This window comes from Dermochelys coriacea, chromosome 3 (assembly GCF_009764565.3).
Source record: "Dermochelys coriacea isolate rDerCor1 chromosome 3, rDerCor1.pri.v4, whole genome shotgun sequence".
Lineage (NCBI taxonomy): Eukaryota > Metazoa > Chordata > Testudines > Dermochelyidae > Dermochelys > Dermochelys coriacea.
In genome coordinates, this window is record NC_050070.1 from 58,778,069 (window position 1) to 58,793,741 (window position 15,673).

Below are 15,673 nucleotides of genomic sequence, written 5' to 3' on the forward strand. Positions count from 1 at the left end.
CTGTCTCCATTTTTTTAAAAGGTACTTGGGGTCCAGTGCATCTTCCAAGAGTGGTATGGCCCTCATGGAGGTTGATTTACTTAGTGGCTTCTCTGTATCACCAGATTTCATTTCATTAGATGATCCCGTTAAGAAGGTGGAAAAGGACAATGGGAAAGTCAACCTATACTTAGACTCTGTAAGTTAAAAAAACAAGAACATCCATTTGTAATGGCAGGTGCTAAAGTCAACTCACCAGCTATTTGATTTAAATTCAGAAGGACACCTTTATAAAAATCATATCTTTTAGGGAGTCAGTATGGCTAAACCGTTACTCACAACACTGTTGTCAATGGGACTACATGTGTAGGTAAGGACTACTTAGATCAGTATGGGTTTGCTGGATTAGCCCTTAGTAAATTGTTTGCTTACTTAAATGGTCTGTGATTTGGCTAAGTTTCCACTAAAGAGATCAGTTTAATGACCTAAATTCAGATTCTGGTCTTTAGAGGTGAGTTTTAGACCATTAGCCAACCATCTAGTCCCCATCCCTTCCCTCACAACACCCTATCTAGAATTCTCTGAATGTATTTTTTTTGTATTTTTCTAGCTAAATGAAACACAGGTTTGTGTGGATATTCCTGCTGTGAGAGACTTCAAAGTAGCAAATACTCAAAGTGCCTCCGTGACTATAGTGGATTACTATGAACCTAGTAAGTGTCAGTCATTCTTGATAGATCACTGTGATTCACAAGCTCAAATATGCAATTATTGTATTCATGAAAGCAGAGAAGATGTGAAGAGCAGGAAAAGCCACTTGATACTTTACAAATGCTATACGTTACTCTCCAGTAATCTGCAAATGTGTCAAGAGTTATAATGAATTACTATTAACTCTTTTATTCTTAATGGAGCAGTTCTCAGCTGGTGTAGATCAGCATAACCCTATTGAAGCCAATTTATATCAGCTGAGAATCTGGCCTAGTGTGTTTTCAAAATTACCAAAATGAAGTATGAACTCTGGTGTGGTTCAGTTACCAAGTTAATGATTATCTTCAAGTGGCCCTTCCATCTGTTTCTTATTTAAATACAGAGTTCCTTAGAGGAGAGGGTGCCAGTATTTTGATTTCAATAGTTATGTAAAAAAGATGTACATGCAGAAATATTTCTCAGGTTCTGTTTGAGGTGTGGCATGTGTTTTGACAAAATTCAGCAATGAATAAAACTCTTGGGTAAAGTTGGAGGCTGTGGGGAATCATGTGGATGGGTGAGATGTGGGGTGGGGGGGAAGAGATTATCATAGAATCATAGAATCATAGAATATCAGGGTTGGAAGGGACCCCAGAAGGTCATCTAGTCCAACCCCCTGCTCAAAGCAGGACCAAGTCCCAGTTAAATCATCCTAGCCAGGGCTTTGTCAAGCCTGACCTTAAAAACCTCTAAGGAAGGAGATTCTACCACCTCCCTAGGTAACGCATTCCAGTGTTTCACCACCCTCTTAGTGAAAAAGTTTTTCCTAATATCCAATCTAAACCTCCCCCATTGCAACTTGAGACCATTACTCCTCGTTCTGTCATCTGCTACCATTGAGAACAGTCTAGAGCCATCCTCTTTGAAACCCCCTTTCAGGTAGTTGAAAGCAGCTATCAAATCCCCCCTCATTCTTCTCTTCTGCAGACTAAACAATCCCAGCTCCCTCAGCCTCTCCTCATAAGTCATGTGCTCTAGACCCCTAATCATTTTTGTTGCCCTTCGCTGTACTCTTTCCAATTTATCCACATCCTTCTTGTAGTGTGGAGCCCAAAACTGGACACAGTACTCCAGATGAGGCCTCACCAGTGTCGAATAGAGGGGAACGATCACGTCCCTCGATCTGCTCGCTATGCCCCTACTTATACATCCCAAAATGCCATTGGCCTTCTTGGCAACAAGGGCACACTGCTGACTCATATCCAGCTTCTCGTCCACTGTCACCCCTAGGTCCTTTTCCGCAGAACTGCTGCCGAGCCATTCGGTCCCTAGTCTGTAGCGGTGCATTGGATTCTTCCATCCTAAGTGCAGGACCCTGCACTTATCCTTATTGAACCTCATTAGATTTCTTTTGGCCCAATCTTCCAATTTGTCTAGGTCCTTCTGTATCCTATCCCTCCCCTCCAGCGTATCTACCACTCCTCCCAGTTTAGTATCATCCGCAAATTTGCTGAGAGTGCAATCCACACCATCCTCCAGATCATTTATGAAGATATTGAACAAAACGGGCCCCAGGACCGACCCCTGGGGCACTCCACTTGACACCGGCTGCCAACTAGACATGGAGCCATTGATCACTACCCGTTGAGCCCGACAATCTAGCCAGCTTTCTACCCACCTTATAGTGCATTCATCCAGCCCATACTTCCTTAACTTGCTGACAAGAATGCTGTGGGAGACCGTGTCAAAAGCTTTGCTAAAGTCAAGAAACAATACATCCACTGCTTTCCCTTCATCCACAGAACCAGTAATCTCATCATAAAAGGCGATTAGATTAGTCAGGCATGACCTTCCCTTGGTGAATCCATGCTGACTGTTCCTGATCACTTTCCTCTCCTCTAAGTGCTTCAGGATTGATTCTTTGACGACCTGCTCCATGATTTTTCCAGGGACTGAGGTGAGGCTGACCGGCCTGTAGTTCCCAGGATCCTCCTTCTTCCCTTTTTTAAAGATGGGCACTACATTAGCCTTTTTCCAGTCATCCGGGACTTCCCCCGTTCGCCACGAGTTTTCAAAGATAATGGCCAAGGGCTCTGCAATCACAGCCGCCAATTCCCTCAGCACTCTCGGATGCAATTCGTCCGGCCCCATGGACTTGTGCACGTCCAGCTTTTCTAAATAGTCCCTAACCACCTCTATCTCTACAGAGGGCTGGCCATCTCTTCCCCATTTTGTGATGCCCAGCACAGCAGTCTGGGAGCTGACCTTGTTAGTGAAAACAGAGGCAAAAAAAGCATTGAGTACATTAGCTTTTTCCACATCCTCTGTCACTAGCTTGCCTCCCTCATTCAGTAAGGGGCCCACACTTTCCTTGGCTTTCTTCTTGTTGCCAACATACCTGAAGAAACCCTTCTTGTTACTCTTGACATCTCTTGCTAGCTGCAGCTCCAGGTGCGATTTGGCCCTCCTGATATCTTTCCTACATGCCCGAGCAATATTTTTATACTCTTCCCTGGTCATATGTCCAACCTTCCACTTCTTGTAAGCTTCTTTTTTATGTTTAAGATCCGCTAGGATTTCACCATTAAGCCAAGCTGGTCGCCTGCCATATTTACTATTCTTTCGACTCATCGGGATGGTTTGTCCCTGTAACCTCAACAGGGATTCCTTGAAATACAGCCAGCTCTCCTGGACTCCCTTCCCTTTCATGTTAGTCCCCCAGGGGATCCTGGCCATCTGTTCCCTGAGGGAGTCAAAGTCTGCTTTCCTGAAGTCCAGGGTCCGTATCCTGCTGCTTACCTTTCTTCCCTGCGTCAGGATCCTGAACTCAACCAACTCATGGTCACTGCCTCCCAGATTCCCATCCACTTTTGCTTCCCCCACTAATTCTACCCGGTTTGTGAGCAGCAGGTCAAGGAAAGCGCTCCCCCTAGTTGGCTCCCCTAGCACTTGCACCAGGAAATTGTCCCCTACGCTTTCCAAAAACTTCCTGGATTGTCTATGCACCGCTGTATTGCTCTCCCAGCAGATATCAGGAAAATTAAAGTCACCCATGAGAATCAGGGCATGCGATCTAGTAGCTTCCGTGAGTTGCCGGAAGAAAGCCTCATCCACCTCATCCCCCTGGTCCGGTGGTCTATAGCAGACTCCCACCATGACATCACTCTTGTTGCACACACTTCTAAACTTAATCCAGAGACACTCAGGTTTTTCCACAGTTTCGTACCGGAGCTCTGAGCAGTCATACTGCTCCCTTACATACAGTGCTACTCCCCCACCTTTTCTGCCCTGCCTGTCCTTCCTGAACAGTTTATAACCATCCATGACTGTACTCCAGTCATGTGAGTTATCCCACCAAGTCTCTGTTATTCCAATCACGTCATAATTCCTTGACATCACCAGGACCTCCAGTTCTCCCTGCTTGTTTCCAAGGCTTTGTGCATTTGTATATAAGCACTTGAGATAACCTGTTGATCGCCCCTCATTCCCAGTATGAGGCAGGAGCCCTCCCCTCACAGACATTCCTGCCTGTGCTTCCTCCCGGTATCCCGCTTTCCCACTTACCTCAGGGCTTTGGTCTCCTTCCCCCGGTGAACCTAGTTTAAAGCCCTCCTCACTAGGTTAGCCAGCCTGCTGGCAAAGATGTTCTTCCCTCTCTTCGTAAGATGGAGCCCGTCTCTGCCCAGCACTCCTCCTTCATGGAACACCATCCCATGGTCAAAGAATCCAAAGCCTTCTCTCCGACACCACCTGCGTAGCCATTCGTTGACCTCCACGATTCGACGGTCCCTACCCAGGCCTTTTCCTTCCACGGGGAGGATGGACGAGAACACCACTTGCGCCTCCAACTCCTTTATCCTTCTTCCCAGAGCCACGTAGTCCGCAGTGATCCGCTCAAGGTCATTCTTGGCAGTATCATTGGTGCCCACGTGGAGAAGCAGGAAGGGGTAGCGATCCGAGGGCTTGATGAGTCTCGGCAGTCTCTCCGTCACATCACGAATCTTAGCCCCTGGCAAGCAGCAGACTTCTCGGTTTTCCCGGTCAGGGCGGCAGATAGATGACTCAGTCCCCCGGAGGAGAGAGTCCCCGACCACCACCACTCGCCTTCTCCTCTTGGGAGTGGTGGTCGTGGAACCCCCAACCTCAGGACATCGCATCTCATGCCTCCCAACCAGCGGAGTCTCCTTCTGCTTTCTCCCCCCAGACATATCATCTGGTCCACTCTCCGCATTGGTACCTGTGGAGAGAACATGAAAGCGGTTAGTTACCTGTGTCTGTGTTACTGGAACCCGGACATTCCGCTTACCTCTTCTGGAGGACACATGTTGCCAAGCTTCTTCACTGGCCTCTTGGCTCCTCTGTGCAAACTGCTCTATATCTTTAGAGCTTTGTGCCCCTAGAAGGCTATCCTGAGTTTGGTCCAGAAAATCCTCAGTCTCTCGTATACAACGCAGGGTCGTTACCTGTTGCTCCAGACCTTCAATCTTCTCTTCCAATATGGAGACCAGCTTGCACTTTGTACAGACAAAGTCGCTTCTGTCCTGTGGAAGAAAGACAAACATGGCACATCCAGTGCAGGTCACAACAGCTGAACCCCCCCCTTCCATATCACCTACCTACTATGAGCTTCCTCAGAGACGTTGGCAAGATGTAAGCCTCACTGGGCTCACTCCAGGCGAACTCCCAGGCAAACTCCTGCTGTGAGCTGCTCTGCTGTCCCCGCTGCTCAGCTGGTTCGCGAGGCTCTGGCTATTTTTAAACAGCCAGGCTTCCCTGACGCAAACACACAGACACCCTAATGCCCGCCCCCTGCAGGCTAGCAGCCAATCAGACACTCACTCAGGCTCTCTCCCTGCCCTCCCAGCAAACACACGCTCGGATACTTCCTCAGCAAGCAAACACACACACTCGGATACTTACCAGTCCCAGGCAAACTCCTGCTGTGAGCTGCTCTGCTATTATGATAGGCCAGAGAAAATGGCAGAGGGCTGAGTCCTCCTATTGTAAACTGACCTAAACTTTAATAAAGATTTGAGTTGTATACAGTTTTTATTGTCCATCCCTTAGTAGACCCAGAGGAAATCGAAATACTCCATGGCAGAGTATTCTTTTACAAAGTACTCTATCTGGATGGAGGTAATTAATTCAGCCTATATTAAATAAATAAAATCAAATCATAGGGATCAAAATTAAAATGAGGAAATGGCAGAAGTAATTAATTTATCCTGGCAATCTAAAGAGTGTTTAAGTCCTAAGGTGTTAATTAACACACTGTAACAATTTGCATGACATGAATACATAATAGCTGGAATCTGTGGCCCAACTCCTGCAGTCCTTACTTTGGTGAAATTTCCATTAACCTTCAGGACTGACTGAGTTCTACCTGATTTAGCCTTTTATGTGTAACACTGATGATGAGCTAATCTCCAAAAATGACCTAGTGAATGTTTATTTTTGAATTTACAATGCATAAATAAATCGTAGACTTATAGAAATGTAGGGCTGAAAGAGAACTCAACAGGATGTCAAGTCCACTCCCCCACCCATGCTGGGGAAGGATTAAGTATGTCTAGATCACCCCTGACAGGTGTTTGTCTAACCTATTCTTAAACCCCTCCAATAACAGTGATTTCAAAACTTCTCTAGGTAACCTGTTCCAGTGCTTAACTATCCTTAGAGTTAGAACGTTTTCCCTAATATGTAATCTAAATCGCCGTTGCTGCAAACTAAGCTGATTACTTCTTGTTCTACCCTTAGTGAACATGGAGAGCATGATCACCGTTCTCTTTATAACAATCTTCTATATATTTGAATACTGTTATGTTCATCTCAGCTTTCTCTTCTGTAGACTAAACATACCCAATTCTTTCAACCTTTCCTCATAGGTCAGATTTTTCTAAAACTTTTATAATTTTTGCTCTCCTCTGGACTCTCTCCAATTTATTCACATCTTTCTTAAAGTGTGGTGCCCAAAACTGGACACAGTATTCCAGCTGAGGACTCACCAGTGCTCAGTGGAACAATTGCCTTCTGTGTCTTATGGATGTCACTCTTGCTAATACATCCCAGAATAACATTAGCCTTTTTTGCCACATATCACACAGTTGACACATATTCAATTTGCGATCCACTATCACCTCCGTATCCTTTTCAGCAGAACTGTGGCCTAGTCAGTTATTCCTTATTTTATATTTGTGCATTTGATTTTCCTTCCTAAGTGCAATGCTTTGCACTTGTATTTACTGATTTCAGACAAATTCTACAATTTATGAAAATCATTTTGAATTCTAATCCTGTTCTCTAAAGTGCTTGCAACCCCTCCCTTCTTGGTGTCATCTGCAAATTTCATAAGCATACTCTCCATTCTGTCCTCCGAGTTGTTAATGGAAATATTACAGACCAGAGCCCTGCAGGACCCCACTTGATATGACTTCCCAGTTTGACAGCATACCACTGATAATTGCTCTTTGAGTATGGTCTTTCAGCCAGCTGTGTGCCCACCTTATACTGATTTCATCTACACCATATTTTCCTAGGTTACTTATGTGAATGTCATGTGGGACTATGTCAAAAACCTTGCCAAAACCAAAATGTATCATGTCTACTGCTGCCCTCCTATGTGGTAACCCTGTCAAAGAAAGAAATTAGGTTGATTTGCCATGATTTGTTCTTGACAAGTCCATGTTGGCTGTCACTTTGCTTATTATCCTCTAGGTTTGAACACACTGATTGTTTAACAAAGCATCACTTAGTGTCGTAAAAAGTGAAGGTATAATGTACAAAAATATCTTGTACTGTTGTATAAAAACTACAATATAAACCAAACATACTCCACAGTTATAACCCTAAATAAAGAAAAAGATGGCTTCACATATTATTTTAGAAGCAGGCCATTCTGAGTTCTATGTAGGATATAACCAATATAAATTAGAGAAGCAGCAATTTTGCCAATGCATGTGATTACAGTCAAAGTAATATTGTCCATGATGTTCATTAATCAAGTATCATAGACAGTACAATAGCCTCTGTGCCAGGACTCTCCCCATGCTGTGTTAATAAGCAGAGTTCCATTCCATATGACATATGCCAGGTGCTTTAGTGCATTAAGTGCTCTGGAATTTTCTATTCTCACCCACAGTTGCTGAGAGAAAAAAGTTGAATGTGCATATTGGTTGTAAGGGTGTGAGCAGAACTGTGTCTAATCTGATTAACTGTCTCTATGCCAGGGTTCTGGTGAGGAGTTTGGAGAGCTCTTATCTCCTGGGCGTGTTAAGCAATGTTTTATCTATAGCTGGCCATGACATTACATTTCCTTTCTGCAAAAAATTTTTTTTTTGAGGCTTTGGAAAAATTTCCATCCTGAATCAGGATGAAAAGACAAAACCATTGCATTTTTTGCAGACACGAAATCCTGCAGCATTTCACTTCAGAATTACCAAGTACAGCAGGTACGGTTTTCTGTCTTCAAAGCAAAATGTGTGCCTCGGGCTCCCCGGGAGACCTGTGAGACCTGGCTCTGGTGGGCTTCAAAGGAGCCTGGGAACCCTGGCTCCCAAGCTCCCCATCACATGGGTTGCAGCCTGGCAGCCCAGCAGGAGAGCTGCCAAGGAGCCAGGGAGCTTGGGAGCTGGGGTCCCGGGGCTTCCAGGCTCCTGCTTGTGAGCTCAGTGGCCTGCTAGGTGGGTTGCCTAGGAATCAACATTTTCTGGCAGAATGTTTCAATGTTGACAAATTGGCATTTTCCAGTGGAAGAATAGTCAGAAGATTTCCAATCAGCCCTAGTTTTCTCTGTGACTGTGGACACTTGAACATGTGCAATTCAAACTACCTTTTTGTAAGGGTTTGTGCAAGTACGTTGCAAAAACTTCAGGGATGGCAGAAAGTGAACATAAAAAGGGGCAAAGATTCATGTCTAAATTTGAGCAAATACAAGGAATTTTTGCAGTATTTGCCCCAGTCTGCATTAGTGTTTGGTCCCTATGAAGTTAAATAATCTCTTTGCTATTATTGTTTGTAGCTGCAATATACAGCTGTAAGTTATTATTTTTTTCTGAAGCATTGGCCAACTGCTGGTGATGGATTTGAATTAAAAGTATTGTTTTCCTCTTTCATTCTAGATTCCACTAGTAGTCATAGCATTTCAGTGGCTTGGTTCATCCCAAGTATTTATTTTAAGAAAGAAACCTGAACAAAATATCTCAAACGGCTATGAAAATGCAGGCTAAATATTTGTTTGTTTGACAATGATTTCCATTAAGATCAGAAGCTGATGCTTACTAACCTCTTTGGACAGGGAGAAGAGCAATGAGAAGCTACAATTCAGAAGTGATGCAAGGCTTGACATCTTGTGTCTTCTGTGAAAATGACTGCAGTCTTTGCAAAAGAGATATGGACTCCAGTGATGGCTCTCCAGGAATGCACCAGCACTTTTCAGCGATTTCCCTGTTCTGCTTATTATTTGTGATCCAGGCAGACTTGCTGCAGAGTTGGATGGTGTAAGAAGACACGTTTATGTAGCACTTCTGAGATTTCCATAAATCACCCAAAGAAAGTTTTATATTAATAAGGGCTGAAGCATCACCCAGAGATATCAGAGAGTAGCCTCCCATTGTGTTCAGTAGGAGCAGTATTGGGCCCATAGGCTAACTCGCTGGGTCAGAAAAATGTTGTGTGTTTCTACTGGACAAATTTAACAAATTCTTAAATGCTTTTTTTTCATGCTATAGTTATTTACATTTTCTAAAGAAATACAGAATTAGATTAAGTGAGAAAACAATTAAGACTAACTTTCTATTATCCAAATGTTCTTTTTCTCCTTTCAGCATTATTTTTGTTTTGTTTACTGTTTTTGGACGGGTGTTAAACATTAAGGAATAATGTTAGTTTCTGGAATTATTCAGAAAAATTATCTACCCCTTTGATTTGACTTTCAGTAAGCATAACTGTGGGTTTGTATCAGTACCCTGCTCAGTTCTGTTCTGCACACCTAAGGCTACTTAACATTGATACTGAACTCCATTGTACAAGTTCATGATTGGACAATTGGAAAAGTAAATGGAGCTATCTACAAAGCAGTTATGGGAGCCAGGAAGTGATGCGTTCACAAATGGCTGATAATCAAAAAAACCATCAAATCTTTTTATCATGGCAAAGAAGTGAGCTTTTGCCAGTTTGTAAGTTACATATTTTTTAAAAATAAGCTGTTCAAAGGTTTCAGACTTTTTTAATACTCTTTACATTGAAAGATGGCTTTGATTCTTACAGTGAAATTTGGCAAGCAGGGACTCTACCCTGGGACTTTATTTCTGAATATCCTAAAAAAAAAAAAAATAAACACAACTTCCCTCCTCATAATGAATGATCTAGCCATTGAACTCTGGGAAATGGCAAAGAAATGTGATTGCTACACAGGTGCTGACTGGCAAACCTGTGAATAGCAGCAAGAGTCCAGGATCAAAGTTGGCTTGACCCAGTTCTGGTGTCCTTGAGCCTTGTAGAAAAGCCACTCTGGAGGACCTCTGTTACAGGAAGCATTGGCCAACCAAACAGGGGTGCTCGGGCCTGTGTTCCTTATGTTAACGATACAGGCATCCTTAGCCAGCAACAGCTATGCAAAGAAACACCTGCTGCTGCACAGTTTTACGATCTGATCTTGCAAACCATAACTCCCATTATTGACTGCAGGAAGGGCTTGTAGGAATAGATTAAGTGGAGTGAGTGTGTGTGTGTGTGTGTATGCTTATCTTCAAGCATATAAGCCCATGCTTCAGTACTTTACTAGATTGGGACTCCAGAGAGGGGGGGTAGGAGCTCCTTATTTCAGATTATGGACCTGCATTTAGGCCTAAATCTGCACTCCATACTCAGGTAGAATTCAATGTGTAGTCTTTGAAAGTTCTGCCAGAGTTGGACGATAGGATAGGGAGCTGTTTCTGCTTTTGCTATGACTGTGAGCACCTGTTTGTTGGATAGTTATGCCCCCATCCCATCCTTACCAAAATTGTCCATAGTATTTAATTTGACTGTTTTTTTTTAAAGCAACCAAAATGATAACAGTTACTATAAATACAGAGCAACTGCAGTTGTGACAGAAATAGAGACAAGACAAAATTTTAAAGTTACGGCTATTATTTGCCCTTCATACACACTCTTGTGTATTAAGTCTCTGTGTGTGTAATTAATTGACAGAATCATTTTGACTTTCTTGAGTATTGTTTTCATCCAACTTTGCTATTGCTTAAAATGTATATATTTTTGTAATATTTTTTAAAGAAAAGGGATTAGTTCAGAGCCGCATTGTGTGGAGGGATATAAGGATTTTCTGAACAGGGTGTTACCTGTTGAGAGTTTCTTTAAAATCAAAATGTAGCTTAGGAATATTCAAAAATTGCCTAAAGCCTGTGTATGTGTGTATATATATATATATAGAGAGAGAGAGAGTTAACTTTTTACAATTTTTCATAAATGTGGGGTGTCATTTTGGGTCTGATCCAATGCCCATTGTAGTCAGTGTGTGCCTTCCCATTGATTTTGATGTGTGTTGTATCCGGGTCACTGAGTAGTTGAATAGTATTTTACTCTGAGCTGGATTGTGTCTCACTTGTACCTTACCCATTGAAATCAATGAGGCTCCTTCTGAGTACAATACCATGCTCCTGGATAAAGGTCTGGAATCTGTGAGAAGTTCCATTGTTTAGTGGGGCCCAAAATTAATAGGAAACCAAGACCCTGGAATAAATATTCTTCTGCTTCCTATGCCTACCAAGTCCAGTTTATCAGTCAGCTCTTTGGTCCCATGTATAGAGCATGGGCAGTCACAGATAGTGTATGCTGTGGAAGTTATTTTTGCACTTTGTATTGGAAGATACTGACTTGGTGAACTTCAAGAACACTTCTTCTTTCACCTCACAATCTGGTTCTGGTGGGCAGCCATTGGGTCTGTTGACATGTCATGTTCCTCAGATTTAATCTAAATTTCCACTACACAGAGCCTGCTACTTTTGGCTTGTACTGTACATAAAGCTATCAAGAGGAAAATTGATATGTGGTTAGTATTATGAGAAAGAGGCTTGTTTTCCAGTGGAAATGTACTGGAGATGAATTACTACTTTCTATCAGAAGATGGTGGGGAAAAAAACCCTGAATTTTTTGCAGTGAATCGTAGCTTCCCAAATACTCTCCAGAAACACAGGTTCAGATTGCTTTTGTCTAATTTTTTTTGCTGTGTAGCTTGTATTAGTGTTCACTTAACTTTGTTTTCTCAGAAACTACGCATGTTTTAAACAGTTCTTGGCTATCTAATGAACAACACTAAGAAGCATCAGTCATGCACATTCTGTCATGAAAAGTGTCAAGATCAGTATATGAACAGTCCTTTTTTATGTACAGCAGGGACATCATTAAAAAAATCCAAATCTGTCTCCACACTAAAGCATATTGGTGGGGGCATGAACATGCACAACATGTAACTTGCCCTGTAAAACAGAATATTGACTCTGAGGGATCTTTAATCTGTACACTCCATTGACAAGAATGATATCACCACATTGCTTTTAATTCATAGCTAATGCCTTTAGTTTTGTATCAGAGTCATGGGATAATTTTGTAAGTATTCCTATTTTGTATTTTATATTTGCAGTGGATGAATCTGAGGCAGTCACAGTAGTGGACTCTCTTGAAGAGCACTGTTAAGACAATGCTTTTGAACAGGAGTCCTGTTGTGTGTTGTCTGACGGTTGCTGTGCGTTTGAAAAACATTGCGTGTTTCAGTATTCTTTGAAGCTCCCAGAAGTGACCATACAATGTATTTAAAACATTTGGGGCCAAATTCTACCCTCACTTTCATCCATACAATCTCACTGTAAGCAATGAAGCTGCATGGTGATAGCTGAGGGAAGATTTTGGACCCATATGTTCAAAATATTGTATGTATCTCATATAGAAGGCTTGTATATGTTGGATTATATCATTGTAGAGTCAACTGGGCAATGTTTCCTCTTAGCTGTGAGTACTTTATAATGACTATACATGGACTGTGGAGTTTGCCCACGGGGGCAGTTCAACTGCCAGGGCTCCCAGCCAGGACCCCTCTGTCACTACAGGGACTACAGTTTGTCAGACTCCGCCATACAAACATCTGTAATACACCTTAGAGAGAGATCTAGCTGAAAGGTACAGTTTTGAAAAGCACCTAACTATCACTGACTTCCAGTGGTACTTGGGCTCCTAAGTGACTTTTGAAAATGGAGTTTATGCACCTCAGTCATTTTTAGACACTTTTCAGAATGCCATAACCCATTGACCTGAATGGATTTAAACAGGTCCAGGGACTCTGTATGTGTATACGGTGTAACTACAGTACAGTGTAGGAAGAATAGTCTGTTAAGAATATGTAATATATTAATAGCTTTAATTTGCAGAATTCGTAAAATGAGAGCTACATTTGTAAAGGGTTGACTGTATGAAAGACTAAAGTCACTAAGGTTATTGGCTACTTTGCTCCCTTTTCCATCTCAAACTCTGAGGAGAGAGGTCAAGTTCACTCTTATTGTATTTTGCTTAATTGGGCCATCATAATAGTTTATCCTTTTCTAATGTGGCCCTTACATTTTCTATAGATACATTCTCCCTTTATACAGGGTTTATACTGTTTATGTTTTTCTCCTGCCTGTTTTGGAACATGGTAGAAGAATATTATTAACTACAGCATTATGGAAAAGTACTATAGAATTTAAAAGAAAACAATGACCTTTGTATAATCATTTTGAAGCTATAGAATTTAATAGAGAATTATATCCCTGTTAAAGAATTTATATAGGATGGGCCAAAAACATATGGAAAGGATTTTACTTGCTAGTCAATTGAATTCTGTAGATTTATATTTTCTATAGAAGCCTATTGTTTTAATCCATATTAAATTACATAGCACTTACCCATAATCCTGCTTTCAAGGTTTTCAAGGACGATATGTCCCTAGTAATTTATGGATGAGAATACAACAGCAGTTATTGTCTACTTGATCCATTCTCTTGTTAGTTCCCCCCTGGGTAAAAAAGTTATTAGGCTCCATATGTTTGATTTCAACAGTACTTCTTAGAGCAAGTTTATTTGGATTTTGTATGCCATTTTGCAACATCATTGCACTAATATTTTATGCAATGAATTTTGATAGCCTTAGTGTATCTGACCATTCCAAATATCATATTCTTTCTTGTTGTCACTATTTGATTTCTGATGTGTAAAGTGTTAATTTGTAACTGTACTGTATAGTACTATATATGTATAACCAGAGATGCTGAATGAAGAATTCTCTTTAGCTTTACATAATGCATTTGTTTCTGTATTTCTTGGTAAGATCACAAAATCTTAATGAACAATGCTCAGCTCTCATGTCAGGCATTTTTTTATGGATCAGTTTTTATTGTGGTTTTTAATATTTTAGATGAGTTTGATGCTAATGTAAATAAGGAACTATAAAAACACTGGCTAAAGAACAGCATAGTATAGGCAGATATACACAACGTTTCTTCCCTACTACTTGTAATCTGGTCCTGGTCTATTGCATCTCAACTGATTTAGGTATGAGGCCATAGCCAATTGTTCCAGAACTCTTGTTGCTTTGAGATATGGGCAAGTATCTGCTTTGATCTAGACTGAGGTCATGTGCATATTTTCACTTCTAATCAAATCATAGATTTCTAAAACAAAATCTTTGCTTTTTTAAACTATTGTGCAGACTGCGGCCAATTGGTTTTTGAAATGTATAAGTTCTTTATGGTGTTTATGTTTATGTTATGGGATTAAATATAGACTAGTCTATGTAAGAATTTTAGAGATTAAAATTGCTTTATTTTTATTCAGATACAAATTATGATGCCCATTGGAAATTCTATTAAAGAGTACATTAATTTTTGACAAGTTGTTTGCCTAGTTATTCTAACCAAAGAAATTCTGCTATGGTGACATAATTCAACAATGATGTGATCATGCTCACACTGAAATTAGTGGGAGTGTTGCCATTGTTTTCAACAGAAACAGATCCATATGGAGTTCACTGCATGTGGGTCTAAGTTCTAATAATGAGCCCCATGAATGATACTGTTTCTTTGAGTAGGTGCAAGGATCTTCCCATGCAGAGTTTATTGCAGGACTGGGGCTTATGCTGGCAGCAAGGGAACACAATACAATCCTTACACTGTACTACAGTGTTTTATGAAATAATAATAGAATTAATTCAGCTGATTTTTCAGATTTCCCATGCTTTAGAAAACTTTTTTCCCAAGGGGAATTACAACCAGCTTGAAAGCAGTCCTTAGTTTTGAAAGTAGTTAAAACTTCAAGTTGTTAAACTTGAGCTGTCCTGGAAGTAAAAATCAATGAATCCACCAGATCAGTTCAAAGCTTTCAAAAACACAGTGCTGGTTTTAAAACAATATATTATCTGGAGCTTTAACTGGGATAATTAACAACTTACGAAAAACATATTTACCATCAGATGGCAGTAGATGATTAGAGAAACTCAGAATATGTGAAAATTATTTCTTGCATTTTCATTCCATGTGTATAAATGTTGCAGGGCTGAAGATATTTTCATCCACTATGAGAAGATTAATAATAAAATAATTAAAATACTGTGCTTAATCCTTTCCCCATATGTTTTTTAGTTCTGTTCTTATCCTTAACACATAACTTATGCTTACAAATTTGTTTCTTATAACAGAGAGAAACATCCCCAGAGTGGTAGTTGGTTTCGTAGTTTTCAGTTTTCTAAAAATATTTTTTTCTCAAACCCAAGAGAATTGTCTTTACAGTATTTTTCTATCTTTCTAATGCCAAATGTCTGCCTTTTGAGTCCTCCCTCCCCCAAATGCCTAAATGTTCCTCATTACTAGTACTTTGGGAAGTAAACAGTGGTAATTTTTAAGGTCAATGAGAACTTTAGCAGACAGTGATCTTAGAATTTGTGGAATGTTTATAAAAACAGTGGATACCATATTTATGCGTT

General features: G+C 40.9%; 1 protein-coding gene across 1 annotated transcript in view; it reads left to right on the forward strand.

Moving 5' to 3' along the window:
• Positions 1 to 14,583, forward strand: part of CD109 (CD109 molecule) — a 139,868-nt gene extending 125,285 nt beyond the window's left edge. The window contains exons 31-33 of the mRNA XM_038397201.2: positions 22 to 178; positions 590 to 692; positions 8,963 to 14,583. Coding sequence (XP_038253129.1) covers positions 22 to 178; positions 590 to 692; positions 8,963 to 9,168 — 466 coding nt within the window. The 3' untranslated portion in view covers positions 9,169 to 14,583. The remainder of the gene's footprint in view (positions 1 to 21; positions 179 to 589; positions 693 to 8,962) is intronic.
• Positions 14,584 to 15,673: the final 1,090 nt, after the last annotated feature.